This window comes from Lactuca saligna, chromosome 3 (genome assembly GCF_052625555.1).
Source record: "Lactuca saligna cultivar CGN05327 chromosome 3, ASM5262555v1, whole genome shotgun sequence".
Taxonomy (NCBI): Eukaryota; Viridiplantae; Streptophyta; class Magnoliopsida; order Asterales; family Asteraceae; genus Lactuca; species Lactuca saligna.
The window spans coordinates 228499897-228522253 of NC_136419.1; the positions used below are offsets into that span (position 1 = coordinate 228499897).

The window sequence follows — 22357 nt, forward strand, 5'->3', positions numbered from 1 at the left end:
CATGAGTTTGTAGTACAAAATCAAATCCGCAGTGACGATGAGTCCGCGGAAGCCCTTCTGCGAACTCATTGATCAGTTTTGGAAACGTCCTTTTTTTAGGACATTTTTTGGAAGTTAAGTGTGTTATTTGGTTTTAGTTAGTTTTTGCAAAATCTCAAATAAAAAAAACTATTATTGTATATGCTCTTAGTCCGGTCTAATCTAATCACACCTCTATTGTAAAATCTTAGATGTTACAATCAGTCCATGTGAACTTGTACTACATGTACTAGGCGTACTACATGCGTTCTTGATTTTTATTTGTATTATTAGGCCATGTACGATACATGCATCAATATGCTTAATTCAATAAGATATTTCTAAAAAATCATCATCAACGAGCAACAAGTTCAATGTAAACATTAATAAATGTATTTAATGTAATACTACGTATCTAGTTAAGTCTCATCCGATCAAAAATCAAAATGATACACAAATTACAGTGAATTGTATCTAACCCTAAACCCTAAATCTTAAACCATAATAGAGAAATGGAATTTGAGGTGAAAATGATTATACATGAATCTAAAACAAAAGATGAGAAGGATATTATAATAAAATTGGATTAAATATTTATCCTAAAGTTTGAAACTAGAAGATCTAAGTAAATTACAAAAGATGGAAGAAATAATCTAAACCTTGACCGATTTCCCAAATGGAAACAGCAACACCCCATGATCGAGCTTCATCCAACCGCATTGCAATGGACATAAGTGATGGGTAGAACACAACATGTTTCACAATGTTATTATTATTTTCATCAGAATACAAGAAAAAATGCTCCCCACTTTTCTTCTCCCATTGCAATTCTGGCTTATGCTTTTCCAATAAAGAAAGATAGTCTCTTCCAAGAATCGCTCCACCACCCAAACCTCCTTCAAATAACACAAAAGTCAAAACACCAACCATTTTTTCACAGTTTGTACTGTGTTTGAAATATATTAGACTATTGATATTGACATGTATTAATATAAAATTAAGTAAATTATAACTTCAGTCTCTGTACTTTTTACTGTTTGTTATGGGTTTGGTCCAATATTTTTTTTCCTTTCGATGCGAAATTGTTGTCGTGGTTTCAATTTGTTGCAGTTTTAATCCCTATAACGTGTATAACGACTATTTTATCCTTATATGTTTGTTGAATTGTTGGAAGTACCAATGTTGATAAAAAAGATTGAATACATTACAAGTTTGGTCCTTGTGCTGAACCATTTGTTACAGGTTTGATCCAAAAAACATTTGTATTGTAAATTTGGCCATATGGTTTGATTTTGTTGCGGTTTTGGTCTCTGACACGTGTAAAATGACTAATTTGCCCTTATATGATATTTTTATGGGATTAACGTTGATACAAATTTTGATCATGTGATCTACTGCTTGTTATGGGTTTTTCCAAAGAAAATCTTTTTTGCACATACACCCATGTGGTTTCATTTTTGTAAATTACAAGTTTAATCCCTATGCCATATCATTTGTTATTGGTTTGGTAAAAAAAGTCGTTTCAAAATTGCCCCTATGGTTGCTTTTTGTTGTGGTTTTGGTCTGTAACCAATGTAAAATGGCTGTTTTGCTCTCATATGATAGCTTTTGGGACTAATGCTAATAAAAAGTTGAGTAAATTACAACTTTGGTCCCTATGCTATACTGTTTGTCATGAGTTTTGTCCAAAAAATAGATTTTGTTGCAAATTTGCCCTCCTGTGGTTTCATTTCGTTGCAGTTTTCGTCCCTAAAATGACTATTTTGCCCTTGTATGATATGACACAAACACATACCTCCTTGAAGAACAAAATCATTCCCATAGAAGTTGATGCCTAGAAATATTTTTTGAGACAAATTCTGAGAGCCACCAAGGAGCAGCTGCAAAGTAGAAGTGATCCACTTCAATGGTGCATTGGGACCTGGATTTTGAGGATTTGAGAAGTCATAAGTCATAAGGGAGTAACCATCCACGTCATCACTCAAGCTTTGTAGATCTTCAGGCCCAAAATCATACTCTTGGACCTTATCAGAACGTGGTGGCCCAATAACATATATTAATTGCAGATTCCCCACAGCATGCATGGATTCTCCCAATTTTTTAACAAACTGAAGTGCCTGATTTTGTAAACATATTTAATCAAAATTGGAAATTAAAGTTAGAAATCATATACTTCCTCTATTAACTTTTTTACTATAAAAAGTTTATCAATCAACCAGTTTCCGCATGTGTGGATCATGCAAGACACCATATGCAGCCCATCTTGACCAAGATTCTAGAACAATGCCATCAAAATCCATCTCCCTGTAATGTCAAAAAGACCAAATTAAGTAAAAAGACTAGCATGGAAGTACTAGAATTGGTTGAAACTTGAAATAGCAGAAATGCTTACTTGCATTCGGTTATAATAAGGTCAATTACTTTAGCCCTCTGTTTCTTCTTTTTTAGCATGTCCATAGGAATAGCTTCAAGTACAAATCTAGGTAAAATCTGTCAATAATGAGCCAACATGGAAACAAGAAACAATGAGATAAATTAGTTATCATAAATTTTAACACTGGTATGAAAATAGGTGAGGTGAAAGTACCAGAGCATTTCCCTTCATTCGAAGATCTGAAATCCATCCTTTATCAACATTATGTCTTCCTTCCAGGATAAACTCAGCTCCTTGACTACAAGAACACAAGACAAGAGAATGTGAAAATGTGTAGCAAAGAAGCAAGCTGTTTCAACACAAAGGATGGAGAAGCTAATGGGATTTATGATCATAATCCAATAGTACCTTTTTAGATCATACCACACTGGTGATATATGTGTAATCTTAGAGTTGAACTCTTTTGCCAGATCATATCCCTTTGAATTCCTGCACAATTGAACTGAAGATGTAATTGGGAAAATGAAAAGAAAATCAGTGGTGGATCTAACTATCTAATATCTATCATCTCCAAAATCTACAAACACACGTAGATCAAATGAAGTGTCGGTTACCATGGTGTAACGTAAGCCAGCACGGGGTTTGGAAAATGCCGAATTGATGTATTCTCTGAAACTTTTGCATTTTCCTGAATCACTTCATTGATTAACAAACACAAGAAAGATAATGAAACTTACAACTCTTTTGTTCACAACAGAGAGCAATTGTAGAACAAAACTTGGCAAATTCTTTACGGACGCTTAAAAATTCAGTGGAATTTCATGAACTACTTTATAATTGAGCTCTAAAGATTTTCTATTTGCTGTTAGAGGATAGAAATTCAGAAAAAAAAAATTGAACAATTCAGCAAGTTAAGTGCATACAGTGAGGATTTCTTGGTAATTGATGTCAGTCTTCACTAAGCCTCGTTGGTATACGTACGGAAGCGAAGAATCTAGGTCCGTATTCGAAGCGTATAGCATACGGTATACATATGATGAAATGGCAGGAGATACGATCAGGAAGAGTAAAGTGTTGAGCATACTAAGCCGTTTGTTAGGGTTGATGACACGGCTAGAAGAATCCTCGCGATTTGAAGGCACTGAACTGCTTGATCGGCGGTCGGAGCGGTCGGACTTAACCGCTGCTCGCCGGCCTTGTTTTTTCGCCATCGCCGTTTTTCCTCCGATTATTACCGGCAAGATCTACCGATGAGTGAGAAGCGAGAACCCCTTAAACCCCTTTGAGTTTCATATAAAACTGCTCCCTGGACTATTTGTAAATCTGCATATTCATTTTTAACTTATAATATATGTATTACGATCCATATTGTGATTCTATTAAATTCATAAATTTAACATGCAACATTTATAAAAACGGGAGTGATTTATCCGTAATATTTTTTTAGTCGTACAACTATATAAAATATAAATTATCATGTATTGTTAAAAAAAAAATATTATATATAAATCATCACAGAATATGCATCTCAACACGTATATAGAATCATCTTAATTTTTATCTAATCAAGTTGGTTGTGAAATAAATATCTATTTAGATGATAATTTTTCATTCAGTGATTTAAATGAAAGTGAAACGAATTACTAACTATATGGTTATATTTTAAATTGTTTGTTATTGTGTCTTTTATTACGATGCCTCATAATCCTATATGTTTCGAGTCTCATACCTTAATATGTTTGTCTTAGAACAAGTTCTTTATGATTCGTTATGACTATTATACACAAATCTTTTAACTAGGTTACTAACTTAATTAGTTCTAGTATTTGTCATTATTTGTTGCACTCTTGATCCATAAAATATTGTATGCAAGGATAAGGGCCCATATGTGCGAGTTTCATAACTAGAGGGTCTAATTTTGTACAGAATGCAATTTTTAATAAATCGGTAATATACCCCAAAATCTAGAGGTGTTTGGTATAGCTTTTTAAATGACTTTTGACTTTATCTTTTAGAAAAAGTCTCAAAAGATGTTTGACAAAGGGAAAAAGACTTTTGTAAATGATTTTTTCCATAGAGTAATTTGAGTTTTTTTGAAAAGTCAGAATTACCTGACTTTTTCCAATTTTTCATAACTTTTCACCAGCTAAAAATATTAAATTACCAATATACCCTTCATCTACCCTAAACATATCTTTTTTTTTTTTTTTTTTATCATTTTACATGTAAAACTTAAACCACCACTTTAATTTTTTATTTTTTCCTTTCAAAAATCAATCCAAACACATTTTAAAAAATAATTTTTGTAAAAAGTTCTTTTAAAAAAAATCCTTAAAATTAAGCCAAACACCCTACTAGTTTCATGACTCATGAGGAAGATAAGGCGAGAGCAATCACATAAACCCCATATCAACGTGTTCAGATTTTATAAACCCTAATCCCCAATCGTACACGGTAGCCTGTAAGTCCTTATTTCATCAATCTCTCTCCCTCTCTGCGTATATATCGCAAGGTTTTAGCTTTCCAATGATAGCTACATATCTGCATGACGAATTCCTTCTGTGATTTGCTAAAGTTATTGCAATTTTGACCTCAAATGGCATCATCTCTTACCACTTTACCTTTCTTCATATCACACCAAACATCTCGAATTCAAAAACCTAGATTTTCCTTGGAGAATCCTGTTTCAGTTTCTAAAACACCACTTGAAAAGACACCGTTTTTAGGGAAGAGTTTGAATTTACAAGCGGGGAGTTTCGGCGGTAATTTTGGGAAAAACCATGTCCGTATTTCTCCGATTCAAGCAATAGTGAAGAGGAGGAAAGAGCTTCCTTTCGACAACGTGATTCAAAGAGACAAGAAGCTGAAACTAGTTATGAAAATCAGAAAAATCTTACTGACTCAACCCGATAGAGTTATGCAACTTCGTGATTTAGGTAGGTTTAGAAAAGCATTAGGGCTTCAAAAACGCAGACGCTTCATCGCACTTTTGAGAAAGTTTCCTGGTGTATTTGAGATCGAAGAAGAAGGGGTTTACTCCCTCAGATTCAAACTAACACCTGAAGCCGAAAGATTGTATCTTGAAGAAATGAAGGTCAGAAACGAAATGGAAGATCTATTAGTTGTTAAACTAAGAAAACTACTAATGATGTCATTAGACAAACGAATCCTTGTAGAAAAGATAGCTCATTTGAAGAACGATCTTGGCCTTCCATTAGAGTTCCGTGACACAATCTGTCAAAGGTACCCACAGTACTTTAGGGTTGTAAGAACCGATAGAGGCCCATCTTTAGAGCTAACACATTGGGACCCTGAACTCGCAGTCTCATTTCAAGAGCTTGAAGAAGAAGATAAACTAGCAAAAGAAGCAGAAAAGAGAGATTTAATCATTGATAGACCACCAAAGTTCAACAGAGTGAGACTTCCAAAGGGTCTTCAACTTTCAAAAGGTGAAATGAGACGTATTTCTCAATTTAGAGACATGCCTTTCATCTCACCTTATTCAGATTTTTCCTCATTAAGACCTGGTAGTGCTGAAAAAGAAAAACACGCTTGTGCTGTTGTACACGAGATATTGAGTCTTACAGTTGAAAAAAGAACTTTAGTTGACCATTTGACTCATTTTCGTGAAGAGTTTAGATTCAGTCAACAACTTAGAGGGATGCTTATAAGACACCCTGATATGTTTTATGTGTCTTTAAAAGGAGACCGTGATTCTGTGTTTTTAAGAGACGCATATCGTGATTCACAATTGGTTGATAAAAATCGGTTGTTGATTATTAAAGAGAAGCTTCGTGCTTTGGTTTCTGTTCAGAGGTTTAGAGGGCGTGTGGTGAAAAGTGATGAGAGTGGTGGTGATGAAGAGGATGAGGTGGAAGAAGAGGATTGGTCGGATCTTGATGAGTTGGTGAGTAATGAAATGGATGATGATGATGATGATGATGATATGCCTCCTGATTTTGATGAAGATGATGAAAATGTGAAAATGAATCAAAGGAAAGAAGCAAATCAAGATGAAGAAAAAGTTCATGATCCTGTGTTTCCAGATGGAAAGCCAAGAGAAAGATGGTAAGTTTTGATATTGTGTTGCTTTATACATTGATTTGAGTCATAAGGGGCAAAAAGGTGACTCGTTTGTAATGAGAGGGCAAATATGTAATTTACATTTGTTGTGAAGCTGAGTGGTGTTGATGTACTAGGGACACTTTCTGTTTTCCTCTCAATGCTACATGTAAGGTTCTACAAATGGCTATGAAACTATAAACTGAATTATTTGTGGTAGTGTTTATTCGAAATTGGAGTGTATTGTATGTTCTTGTTTTAAAGAAATTTGTTAGATCAGATATAGAAAAAACAAATAATAAGTCTTGGATTGTTGGATTTTGTGGGATTTGGATGGAATTGGAATTGGATTCCAATCTTGCTTTTTGAGTTTTGATTGCGAATAAGTAGGGAATTGGTTATTACTGGAATTCACAAAATCCTTTGAAACGGTGGATTTCAACATTCCATTATACAACCCATGGAATTTAATTTACCGCATTTACTTATTGTTTAATATGATATGATTGGTTCGTTTTTTGTTGTTGGTATTAAAGAATACATTACTCTATCATCTCAACCAAGCTTTTTTGCTTCTATTTCTTACTTATTCTTGTTGTGGAGATGGATAAAAGGGGATGAAATTGTTTTGCATTCACCATATTTTGTATGTAGTTTAATGGAATGAGATCTAGCATCATAATTATTTGTTAGGCAAAGCTAGTTTGCAACTAGTTGAATTAAATGTAATTGAAATGCCATATTCCCAACATGTTTGAAAACTTTTTGGGTGTTATGGATTAAAGATATGGTTGCAATTTTAGATGCCTCTCCAATTGACATTTGAAACCCTGCTAAATTACACGAATGGTCCCTATGGCTTAGGTAATTCGCAAGCTTGGTACCTAACTTATTATTTTAACGCAGAAGGTATCTACTGTTTTTTTTTGTTATGTGCTTGGTTCTTGTTTTACCTAAAAAGATTATTTTTGCCATTGATTTTTTAATTTATTTAAATAAACATACCCTCAACCACACCCCTTCATGTTACCTTACTTATCCTACAATTTTTCTATTCAAATAATAATCTTTTTAGGTAAGATAGGGACCAAACACATAACAAAAACAAACTGTAAAGACCTTCCGAATTAAAATAATAAGTTAGGAACAAACACACAAACTACCCCAAACCATAGGGACCATTCATGTAATTTACTCTGAAAGATTTTGTTCCAAATTTGAGATATGAAGATTAGGAGCATTACCATTGGATGCCTTGATGCTCTTGGTCCTATGCTACTTTGGGGTTGAATTCACCGTGAAGACCTTGTTTTTTTGCCAATTTACGAAAATGCTAAAAGTCCATATAGGGCAAAAAATGTAATGACACATGTTTTCTTTTATCCACTGCCAAGTTTTAGATAAGATCTTTTAGATGTTTTATTCTCCACCCACAAGGAATTGACTTTGTGCAACAAAGTCAAACCCCACCTACATCAATCCTAACCTCCTATAAAAGGCCAATGGCCAAGCCATTCCAAATTCAAACATCCACGGTGTAGTGTGTGTAGATTATGGGGTTCACTTGAGGCAAAAGTTGTTAACTCTCCCTCAAGGGCTTCTCATTTGCCTTCCTATTTCACACATTTGTGGCGTTGTGTGTGTAAATTATGGCACAATAGAAGCTCTTCGAAGGAGGGACGACAAATTTGGTCTTATAGATTTGATATTTTGTTCTTGGTATAATTCATCGTGCAAGAGCAAATGAATCTATATTCTTGTGTTTATTTTAACTTTATATTCTAATGAAACAAACATTTTTATTGTTTTTTATTGTTTATAAGGACAACATAAGCATCATTTATTGAGTTGAAGACTCTTTATTTCGGACGATCTCGTCACTCGCCAACATCATATCAATGCTTGGGATTCAAATTCATAATAATTATTGGATTTTCTTATCACGTGTCTTGTTATATCCATCATCGTGTATGAAGCGGTCAAATGCATCAATGGACAAACTAATGTCGTAAGTTCATTATGGATTGGATATTATACTTAACTGTTCTTCATGTATGTATTTTGGCATTTTTTATTGTATCATATCTTACATGGCAATGGGTTTTAACATAATAAGTTACTTACACATATATGGTGTTATTTAAAACCTAGATTGCTTCTCAATCCAACTCGAGAATGGATGCACAACGCCGATCAAATAAGGAAATCTAGGCCATGTCTTCTTCCTCTTACCTATCTAAATCAAATATGGAGGTGCATTCTCAATATCCTTGTGATTGAGGTTTACAATCACGAATTAGGACCTCTTTGTATAGGATAACCCTACACCAAGGTTTAGAGTTGCACCTAATTTTGTGGTAAATGTTTTTCCATTAACTGTTAGACTGAAGCAATAAATGTTATGAACCCTATTTGCTTGTTAATATTTATGTAGGATCCAAAGAAAAAATGTTAATTTGTTGAATGTTTTGATCCAAAACTTCCAAATGAGTCATATGAAGTTGAAGAGGATGAAGTGGTAATTTTGAACTAAAGATACATAAATGCGTATAGGATCAAGATAGACCAGGAAGCTAAAGGTGTTATAAAGAAATTGGAGAATATTATTTAAGGTGTTTGGGATTTGCTTATTGAACTTAATAAACATTTCTTTGATAAAAATGCTTATTAGCTTATGTAATTACAAAAAATTTAAAAATGTTTAGTTAACTATGTGATGACAAAAAGCTACAGGACGATAATTTTTTTCTTCAAATGTTTAGATTAACTTATATATGTCAAATGGCCAAAAAGATATATTACATATTTAGAACTATTTAATATTTTTATATATAATATTTTATGTAAAAATATTAAGTTATAAGCTAAAAGGGTTAGATTTTAATGAAGATATTATAGTTTTTTTTTTCATCTTTATAAGTTATAAGATGTTTTAAAAAATCAAAATATTGTGAATTATGAAAAATAACTTTATAGGGTGGTAAAAAACTATTTTCAAAAGTTTTAATATTTTTATTAGTTTTTCAAACATATTTTAAAGTTTTGACTTATTAAAAAGCTAATAAATCAATAAAACCCTTCTTCAAATTCAATCTTGAACTAGTTTACTTTATTTGTGGCTTAGGTAGTTTGCCTCACTTGGCATAAATCAATAGTACAGTTTTAACCATTTTCATAAAGTTTCTTGAGTTTTAATTTTGTTTGTGGTTTAGGTAGTTTGCCTCACTTGGCATGAATCAAATAGTAACGTTTGTTGACCATTTTAATGAAGTTTCTTGAGAATTGTTAGGAAGTTTTTTGACATTTAAAATAGTTCAATAACATGTCATGGACATACATGAATAAGATGAACCATTTTATTTCTATTCAATGGCCATAAAATGTACCAAAATATACCAAAAGATGTTTATAAAACAAAATTTGTACTTTCTTAAGGTATCATATTGTTCATGCTTGTCTAAGTATTTTGTAGGGATTATTATATCAAAAGACAAAACTGATCTAAAAAATTGAATCTTGTTTTATATGCACAATAGTTGATCAAGTAAACATAAGTATATAGATTATTTCAAGTGTAAGACGTGCGGTCGACCTAAAATAAGTGTTAATAATATATATTGTATTAACTAGGTTAAAACCCGTGTGATACACGGATTGACAAATTAAAATACCAAAACTAATACATAATAAGTGGTTTGCAATAAAAAAAAAAAGCAACAATATTCAAATCTAATTGGATGGCATGCTATAGTTTGGTAATTTTTTAAAATACAATGTTACAACAGGAAAAAATAAAAGTGTGATGCTATAATAAGTAAATCAACAAAAATACATTGTCATTTCTTGTCAATTATATAATGTCTTAATGAAGAAAATAATAATAAGAAAAATTATGATTCAATTTGAGTTTTAAAGAAGTCATGGCTAAATAACTTGAGAACCTAAAAAGATGCAACAAACTTTAGCAACTAACTCTTAAATGCATAGCACCTACCAACACTTTAACAATGAGAGTGACTGGGAATTATGAAGCAATCATCACAACAGCCCCAATGGCATTGAGCGTCAGAAGATATTTGTAGAGACACAAGTATGATGCTATAATTGGGTATATTTTACAATACATTGTTGTAATACACAATCAATTTTTTTACATTGTTATTTTTTTGAATATAGATTAAAAATGATTTAACGCAAAATGTACTGTGCAGTGGAAACTATGGATAAGAAAAAAAATATTGATAATTAAAAATCAAAAGATATATAAAATTTTATTAAATTAATAAGATATAAGTTTTTTTGTCTAAATTTTTAATTGTCTAAATCATTGAGTGTTCTATTTGAGTTTCACAACTATCAATACAATATTTCAACTTACTCCTAATGTGTCCGATTGTCCACAACTCCTAAATTTCTTAATGGCCTTATAAAACCTTAGCTAAATCACGAATATGCAAGAAGTCACAACTGGGCATGAACATTCAACTGTTCCCAATTTTTAAAATTAAAACGCATGATGTTTTCTTACTGTGATCCTATAATTAACAGAAATGTTTTAATAACACATGACAGTCAACCCTCCAATGTTAATACATGTACATTAAACATATATGATGAAAGGAGAAATAAGTACTTGCAGAATGAATATCTCCAAACAGCAAAATACGTATATTTTTCACATGGACAGTGACTGTAAAAAAACCCGTTAACCTATGCCACATCATGCATGTAATTTATGTCTAACATGCAACCAACCAGATATAAAAATTAAAATTAGTGATAAATATTGAGCAAACGACACTACTATTAATTCATTACTACTCAAAAAGATAAATACTTTTTGTTTGTTTAGGTCGTGAGTTATTTAGTACTAAGAAAACAAATTTCAAGGTACCAATTACAAAAGGAAAAAAAAATTATGTTATCAAGGGAATATAATATAGGAAATGTATTTGTAATTCTCGGGTTTCATATCTATCAATATGGTGTCAAGGGAATGTGATTACCAATTACAAAAGGTAAAAATCTCTGAGGCCGTCTAAGTTTTGATAAAATATATAATTATTTAGCAATTAACATGACAAAATAAATAATAATAACAATAAAAAACTCTAACAAAATATCAACTTTTTATACCTGAATGGCTACCAAGTATCTTCTTATCCGTTGTTTTAGCCAAAGATACTACATGTGGTATAATCTGTCAAAAATTCTTAATACACAATTTAAATAATAATAATAATAATAAGTAAATGCTTATGCCTAAAATATCATTTTTTGGTTTAAGGGATTTCTAACCTTAACACCAAGATTCACCAGCGACTATTTAACTTTACCTTGACCACCACCATGTTTAATTGTTTATCAATCTTTGACATTTCTAGTGAGAAAAAAAATATTTATAATTCGAAATCTTAAAAACTAATAAATATTTTTGATTTTTTTTTTTATTAATTTACCCATTACAACTACATACATTGCTTAATTGATAATAGCGTGTAGTTTCATTTTTTTTCCTTTCAAAGTACATTGCTATAATTGGTCAATTTGGTCATTTTGACATATTTTTTTTTTCTTTTTTGTCATGTGGACCTCTTAATTACTATAAAAAAAGAACCTCTTACTAATATGAAACTCTCGGAAAAAATGGCATAATTTATCATTTCTTATGTTAATTTAGCCGACTTAAACTGAAAAAAAAAAAAACAAAACAAAACAAAAAACAATGTAATGATATGAAACTTTTAAAACAGAAAATAGAATTTATAAATGTTATTTTATTTTTTCAAGTGTACAGGTTAGTAACCTAGTTTCAAATAATGTATTACCATTTTTGACTTTGAAAAGATTTAACAAGTCACATTTGTTATTCTTGTCTCCATTTCATGATACATACAACTTTGAGCAATTTGCGATTAACTTTACAAATGAGAATTTGCAGCAACATTTCAACCAGATAATTATTTTTAAAATAACTAACTATTAGCATGAGTTGTTTGAACAACGACATGCCTTTAAGATAGAGCAAAAAGAATAAAAAGAAAGGCTATCAATTGGAGTTACATTCAATTTGTTGATACCCAAGATGTTCTAGATCTCATCGAAAAGGTATAGTCACTTTCAACTACATTTATTTATATTTTTCATTATTTTAACCATAAAACTCTAAAGTTGTATCTATATTGCAGAAACCTGGTAGTATCATTGCTTATCTTGATGAAGCTTGGTATAACAATAATATTAATTATAAGCTAGTGCAGATTTAAGATGTCTTTGTTATACACAACAGCAATAGACAAATAAACTACACAACAGCAACATAGAAATCATTATCAGACACACAACTTAAGAAAAATATTTACCTGATGGCAAATGATATTTGGATGATTTTGACCCTTTCTTTCCTATCTGTAGAATTAAATTCAATTTTGGTCGAAAAAAGGCTATCGAACTCAGAACAGGTGCCAAGGCGGCCGGAAGTTCCCCATCCTCAATCCTCATGAATACACACTTTCGTTACCTTCTCGGATAATATAAAATCAAATCTGTACATTAGATACAATTTAACAAAAGTAATGAATAGAGATAAAAGTTGTAGATGAGGTTTCATTACCAGTGAAGTTGAAGAAGAAAGTACACAATCAAAATTGATATACCGAGAACCCTAAATGTACGCACATCCAGCACTCGAGCATATAATATTGAGAACGATATAGATTTCCATATGATGTTTCAGAAAATCAAAAGCCTGCATTGAAAAGCAAAATTGGGAGAGCCAAAACCGGAAGAAGCCTAATCTAAACAAAAGTATAGAGATATATTTTTGGAATGAAGCGGCTGATTTTTTATACCTAGGGTTACAAAAAGAGAATAAGGAGCTAGAATTAATGGATTGCCATGGAATTAAATCCGATATAGCTAATCAATGAGTGCTGATTTTTCGGAATGGAGAAATGTTTAGGGATTTGACGTGTTTTAAAATTTCAATCACTAATTTGGTTTCCAAAAGTATTGGCGAAATTGGAGAAGAAACGGTCGAACAATAGGAACAATAGAAGATTTCCTAATTTCTTGCTGAATTTTTTGGATACTGTCGATTCGATTAGTCATAATATGTTTGACTTTAAGCGAAACTGTGGAATTTCAGTTTGAAGTTTTGAGCGGGAAAATTAGTTTGGGGAGGCCCTTAGCAATTGACACGTGTCAAAAATCTACTTATTTATTAGATTAGGATTACAAAATTTGATTAAATAACGTTAATTATGTATATATTTTTGTAACGAAAATAGCTTTAGTTACAAAAATATTGTTTGGTTAACTTGCTAAATGCTAAGGCTTATATATTATGCCATAAAACTGAAAAAATGTACTAAAACTTAAAGTAAAACCAAAAACAGTTGCGAACGTTATTTCATTAAAACTGTGTTTGGCGCTCCACAACTATTTCAAGTTTTTTTATGTTGTCGTGTTTGATAAGCTAAAATGTAGCTTATAAGTTACCTTTTTGAAAAACTATTTAGACTAATTTTTTAGGAGATTTTTAATTTTTTTTTTCAAGTATACCCCTTAATAAATTATATAAACAAATACTTTTTTTTTTTGAAAGAGAGGAAACAATACTCTTAAATGTAATGTTCTTTAATGTAATTTTATATATTTTAGCTAGTTTAATCAAACGTCATTTTTTTAGTTTTTTATTTAACAATTAGCTTTTCAGCTATTAGCCAGCTTTTCAACTAATAGCTAGTTTTTCAGCTAATACGGAGCATAAAAATAACCTCAAAGGTTTTCTAAGAAATTTTATTTTAGATAAAGTAGCAAACGGTTGAAAAAATAAAACTAAAAATTATAGGGTAAAACCTTAAAAGAATAAAACCTTAAAAATTTACAAATTTAATGATATTCTTGAATCTTGACAATATCTTTGCTTTTAACCTCCATCTTTTACATCACACCCCTCCATTTCTTCATCGCCTCCTGCTTCCATAGATCTCTCCCATCACCTTCCTCGGATCACTCCGTCGCATCGACCACCAGTCCACCACCAACGTTAACCTGCATCGACTTTGCAACTTTATTATTCTATCAGTGCTTTTTTCGGATTATTTACAGTGGCAAGCATTGACCACAATTATTTCATCGCTTCCTCTTTCCATCGTTACCTCATCATCTTCCTCAGCTCACTACGCCGCATCGACCACCACCACCACTGTTAACCTCCGCATCGACCAGGTAATTTTCATTCTCTGTACTTTTTTCGTTTTAATTACAGGGGACAGGTCATTTTGTATGAGCTTGGACTTTTTTTTATTGGCATTACTAGGGGTGAGCATTTGGATCGGACCGGAGCTCTTGGACCGGACCGGTTATGGAGAAAATTGTGGACCATGGACCGGACCGGATGCATCGTGTCCGTGTCCATGTCCGTGTCCGGGTCCGGGTCCGGGTTTTCCGGTTTTTGGACACGTTTGGACCGGTACCACTTTAGTTGTATAGAGTATAAGTAATCTGCATTGATGTAAAATATTATAACTTGCAAACTTAATTTTCCAAATAAAAACAACTAACATATAATTCAAGTTCACCAACAAAAGTTAACAATTTAAACACAAACATACAAAAATAATACCATAGCAACAAAAAACATAGTTTAAAGTTTAAACTTTAAAAGCAATCAAAACAACAAACTTCATAAACTCATAATTTAATCTTCCATTGGCTTCTTCCCCTTATCATTGTCATCAATATGTAATATATATTTAAAGCTTGTGCAATCTCTACATAAACACAAATGAAAATGTTGTTAGTATTTAATAAAAAGTAATATTGTATAAAAAAAGAACAAAGCTTGTAATTTTTTTTTACCCAAAGCTATATCATCATCGTTCAAGATGTCATCAACGTTGTCAATTATCGGATTTGTAAACTTTCTCACTCAATCTTGGGTGCATAACAAAGCTTCAACTATCAACATCGATAAACTAGTCCGATACTCACTTACAACTCTACCACATGTGCTAAACGCGGACTCGGACGCTACACTTGAGATTTGTATCGCCAATATATCTAACAACAAAGAATTAAATTGTAATAACATAAATTTATAAATAAATTATGAAAGTCTAAAAAAAAGTAATCACCTTTCGCCATCCGAGCAATTGTTGGGAACCTAATTGCGTTTACTCTCCACCACCCGAGAATTGAGAAATCTTTTTTATAATTAACTATATTCTCTTTCAAATAAGTTCGTAACTCGTTATCCGTTGGATCCGAGTTGCTACCTCCCGTACAAAGAAAATCACCGAAAAAATCATTATCATCATCAACATCAATGGCTATTTGACTCGCTTCTTGTTGAGATGATCCACCGCTGTCAAATCGTTCCAAGTAGGTCATAAATAAATTTTCCATCCTATTCTCAACCTCTCGGACCATTTGACGTGCTTTTATGTCCATGCTCGCGGAGGTCAATGATGGTTCCATGTACCCGATCATTTTTTTTAAAAGCATGTAACAAAAAAGGTGATTTGGTGGTAGGATCAAGTAAAACCGTAAAGTACATAAAATCATTCATCTTGTTGTATGCACCCCAATACTTTTCGTATTTCGTCCTCATATCTTTTACCATATCGAGAAACATTGGTTTGGTTGACCACTTTCTTAGATGTATGTCCACATCTAAGACTTCCCTGATAAAAAGATTTACCAAAGGTTTTGATGTAGCCGAAACAAGCTCTGTTTTTGTTTTGAATTTTTCAAAGAATTTCACCATTTCGGTTACAACTTCAAAGTCATAATTTTCCGGTACTCTACCGAGATCCCTTTCATATGATTTATCTGTCAAAGATACATAAACAAACAAAATTATAGTCTAAACAAAATCTTAATAATTTTGCTGAAAAGATGATATATAACTTAAAAATAAATATTACCTCTTATGCCAAATTCCGTAAATGCCTCTCGTAACTCATATGCCGACTTCAATAACTCAAAAGTCGAGTTCCATCGGGTAGGAGTGTCACCACATAGAAACTTCTTCGTTTGTAAGCCACAATCTTTCATCGCCTTCTTGAACTTGTTTATTCTTTGTGGTGACAATCTAATGTACTGTACCGCCTTTTGGATACACTCAACATGATAGTTTTGGTATTTTAGTCCATCCTTTACGATAAGGTTTAAAATGTGAGCCATACACCTAACTTGGAAATGCTTTCCACCCTCGTAAAGATTGGGCAACTTTTTGACCAAAAAGTCCATTGCCTTGTCGTTTGTAGTGGCGTTGTCCAAGGTAATGGTCATGACATTTTTCATTCCCCATCCACGAATACAATCGAGTAATTCTCGACCCATATCCTCTCCCTTATGGCTATCTATCTCCCTAAAGTTTATAATTCTCTTGTGCATCATCCAATTCTCATCTATGAAGTGAGCCGTGACCACCATGTAAGTAGTCCTTTGACAAGAAGACGTCCAAGTGTCCGTTGTCAAATGTATAGCGGTCTTTGGGTTACTTAAAAATGAAGCATTTTGGTTCTTTCTTCTATGTAAAATTTGGAAACATTTCGGGATATTGTATGTCTAGATGGCAACACAACCTTAGCATTAAGTGCATTGGTGTATTCCACAAAAGCCTCGTTTTCAACGAACTTGAAAGGTAATTCGCCTACCACAAAAAGGTTAAGTAATGCTTTTTTGATCCTTGCATCATCGTGTTTCCATGTTTTAACACTAGTATCTCCATTTGACTCCTTTTTTAGATTCAATTTGGTTTGAGTTGGATCTTGTAGCTTATTCGGGTTTTTTTGACACCGATCTACGTGTTTGAGTAAACTAGAAGTCCCGTTCCTTTCCACATCCGCCTTTAGTAGCCTTTCACACCATTGACATTTTCCATATCTTTTTTCCATACCATCATCCTCTTTTATCATAACTTTATCAAATGAGTCCCAACAAGAGGATGTTTCTTTGCCACTTGTTTGTTTTTTTTTTGTGACTTGTTTTTGTTTTGCTATTTGTTCTTTTTCGTTTGTTAACATTTGATTGATCATCTTTTGCCGAATCATCAACTAAATTGATTTGTGGTGTATCCTCAATAAATTCCTCTTCATCAACATTCGTATCCTACATTACATATAGTCGCAACAAAAATGTTTTCACAATTAATCAACAAAATATAACGACATACTTTATGACTTTCAACAAAAATTAACAAAAATCAACAACAAAAACATAACCTTAGTTTACATACAATCACAATAATTTTTTTTTTTACCAACAAATAACCTAAATATAACAACATACTTTATGACATTCAATAAAAATTAACAAAAATCAACAAAAAATCATAACCCTAGTTTACATGCAATCAAAACACAAACTTTTTCACAATTAATCAACAAAATATAGCAACATACTTTATAACTTTCAACAAATATTAACAAAATTCAACCAAAAAAACATAACCTTACTTTACATACAATCACAATAATTTTTTTTTACCAACAAATAACCTAAATATAACAACATACTTTATGACATTCAATAAAATTTAACAAAAATCAACAAAAAGTCATAACCCTAGTTTACATGCAATCAAAACACAAACTTTTTCACAATTAATCAACAAAATATAGCAACATACTTTATAACTTTCAACAAATGTTAACAAAATTCAACCAAAAAACATACCCTTACTTTACATACAATCACAATAAATTTTTTTTACTAACAAATAACCTAAATATAACAACATACTTTATGACATTCAATAAAAATTAACAAAAATCAACAAAAAATCATAACCCTAGTTTACATGCAATCAAAACACAAACTTTTTCACAATTAATCAACAAAATGTAGCAACATACTTTATAATTTTCAACAAATATTAACAAAATTCAACCAAAAAACATAACCTTAGTTTACATATAATAACAATAATTTTGTTTTGACAAGTATTCAACTAAATATAACAATATTGTTTGTTATTTCAACAAAATTTAACAAAAAAAGAACCAAAAATCGTAACCCTTACTTGAATTTCATCATCATCAAGTGCAATCCAATTAGCAATTCCGGTTTTTGATTCCATTAATTGTGAATCGAGACTTGAGTTTCACAGAAAGCTTGAATCGACACTTGAGAGTTGAGACTTGAGAGAGGGAGAATCCGGAATCGACACTTGAGAGAAATGAATTGCTACTTGCGACTTGAGGATACAGAAATCAGAATCGAGACTTGAGTTTCACGAGCGGCTCCACTATCGGGCATCGACTATTGCTTGGCTGCTTGCGATTCGATTCAGAAATCAAAAAGGACAAGGGCCGATTTGCGATTTGAGATGATCGACATCGAATAAGGTTTTTTTTGGTTTGGAAATTATCGGCTATTACGTGTTATGGGAAAGGGAATGTCGCTTTTGCTAAGGCTGGTATAATAAGGCCGATAAAACTTTTTTTTTTACCATGTCCAAGTGGTCCTGGACCCGGTATAAACCGGACCGAACCGGGAAAAAAACCGGACCGGACCGGATAGAAAACTTAGAACCAAGAACCGGCCCGGGGGTCCAAAAAAACGGTCCGGTCCGGTCCGGTTCACCGGTCCGGTCCGGGTCACCGGTCCAAATGCTCACCCCTAGGCATTACTACAGGTCATTTGATTAAATTGCTTGATATTTTTTGTTTTTTCATTTTCCTAAAGCTCTTACTCTTGTTGTTCTCTAATCTTTACTGGTTCGAGGTTATGTGGCTAGTTTATATAGATGCAAAGCAACCGTTTGATGAAATGTCTGAAAGAAACTACAAAAAGATAGTTTTCTTCTGTCATGAATTTTGTTTTCTCAAGTTTCATTGGGTTGCAACAGTTTGAGATCGACGATGGTTTCACTCAAAATGGAAGACATGTCTCTGCCTACACTCCTCGAGCAGGCTCATAGAATTCACCTTCTCGCAACCGATTCTGCCGTTCACAAGGTGTGTATTCATACATATATCTTCTCCTTCTTCTAGTTCATATACATGTATGTGTATATTATGTTATGGGATCATAATTTTATTGTTATTTATAGGAGACATTGAGATAGGGTTACGAAGCATTACAGCAGTGCGAGGAAATGATTAGCAAATTAGGGTTATTTTCAGCTAACGAGACTAAGGAAGATATCAGTACTACAAATCTCAAATATATTCTGGTAAATACTAGTTTGTATCATTATCATCATCATTACCTTGTTTGTTCTCCATATAGAACTTATGTGCTTGTGCTGTTGTGTTATTTCGTAGATTTTATGTCATATTCTTCAAAGTTATCTTCATGTGTTGTTGGATCAAATGATCAATGATACGACTTAGTCTCTTTTTTATTTTTGTTGTTTCTCAATCAACTCCATGAAAAGATAAAGAGCTCTTTGCTCTCATTTTTGTGTTGTATATACAATAGCAAGACTTGTCTTTTTGTAATATCGTTTATAGGGTTTTGAAGTTGGGTTGTTATGGGAATAGGTTCCATTTTATATTGCTGAATTGATAGAGAAAAGTGGGCATGATGACAGGATAGAAAATTTGAAGGTTTCACAGTCTAAGATAAAGGTATTGTTATTATCAATTTAAGATATGTTTATATATACATAATGCATACACACATGACATACCTAACTTTGAATGTATAGGAATTTCTTGCATTCTGTGATGCAATGGAGCTTGTACCTGAAGATGAATTGGAAACACATAGTGTTGTAGATAGAAGGGCTAAGAAGGTAATATAGATTTACCTCCTACTAATTAAGTAAGTAACTTTTTTTTAGAAATATTAAGGTTTAATTGGGTGATTGTAGATTGCTAGGTTTAAGAGGCAACATGCTGCAGAGTCAAAACTATTAGAATTAAAGGAACGTAAAGAACGACGTGGGCGTTCAACTAAAGCTGCATCCCCCCTTTCTACATCTACTCTTTCTCCTAGGGATGATGATGATGTGCTTGATGATGATGAGGAAAGGGAGGTGGGTTTTAGACACATTTTTAGTTCCTGAACGCACTCGATTGATTATGTTAACGTTTGAAATTTTGTATTTTTTAAATTTATAGGCATGGCTTACAACAATCTCATTGGCTATTTGCAAGGTTAGTGACTTAGGTGTTGTTTGTTTTTTTCTAAAAAACCTCTTCTGGCCTCTTATTGCTGCGCCGCGTAGCACTTGGCCCTTCACAACTGTTTGTTTTTCAGAAGACTTCTGACTTAAAAACTGATGCGCGTGTGCTGCGTGGCGTAGCGCTAAACCAGCTGCTTCAAACCTCTTCACGTCTTACTTTAACTTACTGCAACAGTCTGTAAACGTTAAAAAAAAAGATTTTTTTTAAATGCTGCAACCGTTTGTTCCACCTCTTCTGCTACAGAGGGTTGCAGAGGTGGTCCGCAGACTTCAGATATTTTTGTAACGAAAAAACAAACAACACCTTAGTGTCAATGTGTCATGTGATGTGGTGAAACAGATTTTTGCTTCAATTTGTTTATTCACACCTTTTCACTTTCTGTTATAGGCTCTGGATCTAATCGAAATGCTGAAGAAAGAGGAGGAGATGCTTTCGGCAATAAAGGAAAACCAAGCGCAGGTACGGAGGAATATTTCCCAAAAAGATAAAATCTCCATCTTTTTTTATTTTTGATGTATTAATATTTTTATTGTTATTTGTAGGAAGGAGGTATTGAAATTTCGGAGGCTATTTTGGAGGAACGCGCGAAAACCGTACAAGACTGGCATCGAAACGCTGCAGCTCGTGCTCGATACATGAAGCCAGCAACACCGATAACATGTGCTACTTTTGCTTAGGATGTTTTGGAGGGAAGAGAAAATGTATCACAACCGCACGATCATAAACACCAACAACTAGGGGTGTCAATTTATGACACGACACGACAAAAATACACGACACGAAACGAAATCGGGACGAAATCATAATTCTAATTCGTTTTCGTGTCGTGTTCGTGTCAAGTTTAAAAAACACGATGTCGTGTCGTGTCGTGTTCGTGTTTGCAAATCCACACGAAATTGACACGATTGAGCATATATTTGTCGTGTTTTCGTTTTTGTCGTTTTTATCGTGTTATATATGATTAAATATGAATTAAATAAAATAATAGTTATGTAATATTATCTTTGTCGTGTCGTGTCGTGTTGTCATTTTTTAATTGGTTCGTTTTCGTGTTAGTGAAAAAAAACACGAGATCGTGTCGTGTTGTGTTCATGTTACAAAAAACCTTGTCGTGTCGTGTCGTGTCAGACAAAAACACGACACGACAGCCCGATTTGACAGGCCTACCAACAACCACTCTTGTTTGGGCCTGCTAGTCTCGTGGGTGGTGGAACTCTTCTAACAAATGATAGGGAAAGGATTGCTGCACAAGTTTTCCAACCTGGTCACAGGTATCATCACTTTCTAAAATTCTCATAAAAATGTTTTAATCAGTAAGGGGTTGTTTGATAGTTGCTGAATAATGCTTATGTTTGTTTTAAGATTGCCAACAATGAGCATAGAAGAAGTTGGGATGAATGAGATGGATATGATGAATAAATGGCAAGAGAGGATTGCGAAGATGATAGAGGAAGCGAATTCTTCGTGGCATAATGACAAGTGGAAGCCGAGAGCTGGTGGTGGAGATGATGAAGATGATGATGATGATGATGGTGATGAGGACAGGGCAAGGGCTTTTGATGATTGGAAAGATGTCAACCATCGAGGTGCGGGAAATTCAAAGCTAACTCCTTGTGGCTGATGTGTCATTGTGTCATTGGATGAGGTTACTTTTGTGTAGAATGATAAAGAGATTATGATGCATCACAAACTTGTATTTTCAAAATTGTTTTTTAAATAGCCATATGTTTTTTTTTCTTTAATATGGTTGAAATTG

General features: G+C 32.8%; 4 protein-coding genes and 1 long non-coding RNA gene across 5 annotated transcripts; 3 read left to right on the forward strand and 2 right to left on the reverse strand.

Moving 5' to 3' along the window:
* Window positions 1-565: 565 nt before the first annotated feature.
* Window positions 566-3714, reverse strand: LOC145037895 (Glycosyl hydrolase superfamily protein). The gene is made up of 8 exons (XM_078986648.1): window positions 3316-3714; window positions 3007-3080; window positions 2801-2881; window positions 2606-2690; window positions 2411-2508; window positions 2235-2322; window positions 1814-2135; window positions 566-914 (listed from the first exon to the last, which is right to left on the reverse strand). The coding sequence occupies exons 1-8, from the start codon at window positions 3601-3603 to the stop codon at window positions 649-651; spliced, it is 1302 nt and encodes a 433-aa protein (XP_078842774.1). The 5' UTR covers window positions 3604-3714; the 3' UTR covers window positions 566-648.
* Window positions 3715-4752: 1038 nt separating this feature from the next.
* On the forward strand, window positions 4753-6687 carry WTF1 (Ubiquitin carboxyl-terminal hydrolase family protein). The gene has a single exon (XM_078986649.1). It carries the CDS (start codon window positions 4989-4991, stop codon window positions 6462-6464), a length of 1476 nt encoding a protein of 491 aa, XP_078842775.1. The 5' UTR covers window positions 4753-4988; the 3' UTR covers window positions 6465-6687.
* Window positions 6688-7993: 1306 nt separating this feature from the next.
* Window positions 7994-8877, forward strand: LOC145034179 (uncharacterized). Its single transcript, XR_013677934.1, has 2 exons — window positions 7994-8462; window positions 8606-8877. It is a non-coding gene; the product is annotated as an uncharacterized LOC145034179 (long non-coding RNA).
* Window positions 8878-16965: 8088 nt separating this feature from the next.
* Window positions 16966-17382, reverse strand: LOC145036421 (uncharacterized). The gene has a single exon (XM_078984867.1). It carries the CDS (start codon window positions 17380-17382, stop codon window positions 16966-16968), a length of 417 nt encoding a protein of 138 aa, XP_078840993.1.
* A 2142-nt stretch (window positions 17383-19524) lies between these two features.
* Window positions 19525-20554, forward strand: LOC145034180 (PP2A regulatory subunit TAP46-like). Its single transcript, XM_078982541.1, has 4 exons — window positions 19525-19643; window positions 19954-20040; window positions 20121-20207; window positions 20286-20554. The coding sequence occupies exons 1-4, from the start codon at window positions 19566-19568 to the stop codon at window positions 20478-20480; spliced, it is 447 nt and encodes a 148-aa protein (XP_078838667.1). The 5' UTR covers window positions 19525-19565; the 3' UTR covers window positions 20481-20554.
* The last annotated feature ends 1803 nt before the right edge of the window (window positions 20555-22357 follow it).

Coding starts and splice junctions, on each gene's coding strand:
- LOC145037895 (XM_078986648.1), bottom strand. CDS start 3,603: ATGGCGAAAAAACAAGGCCGGCGAGCAGCGGTTAAGTCCGACCGCTCC. Junction 2,691..2,800: donor GTGTGGTATGATCTAAAAAG/GTACTATTGGAT, acceptor GTGTTCTTGTAG/TCAAGGAGCTGAGTTTATCC. Junction 2,323..2,410: donor CTTATTATAACCGAATGCAA/GTAAGCATTTCT, acceptor TTGACATTACAG/GGAGATGGATTTTGATGGCA.
- WTF1 (XM_078986649.1), top strand. CDS start 4,989: ATGGCATCATCTCTTACCACTTTACCTTTCTTCATATCACACCAAACA.
- LOC145036421 (XM_078984867.1), bottom strand. CDS start 17,382: ATGATAAAAGAGGATGATGGTATGGAAAAAAGATATGGAAAATGTCAA.
- LOC145034180 (XM_078982541.1), top strand. CDS start 19,566: ATGATTAGCAAATTAGGGTTATTTTCAGCTAACGAGACTAAGGAAGAT. Junction 19,644..19,953: donor CAAATCTCAAATATATTCTG/GTAAATACTAGT, acceptor TTATGGGAATAG/GTTCCATTTTATATTGCTGA. Junction 20,208..20,285: donor TAGATAGAAGGGCTAAGAAG/GTAATATAGATT, acceptor GGGTGATTGTAG/ATTGCTAGGTTTAAGAGGCA.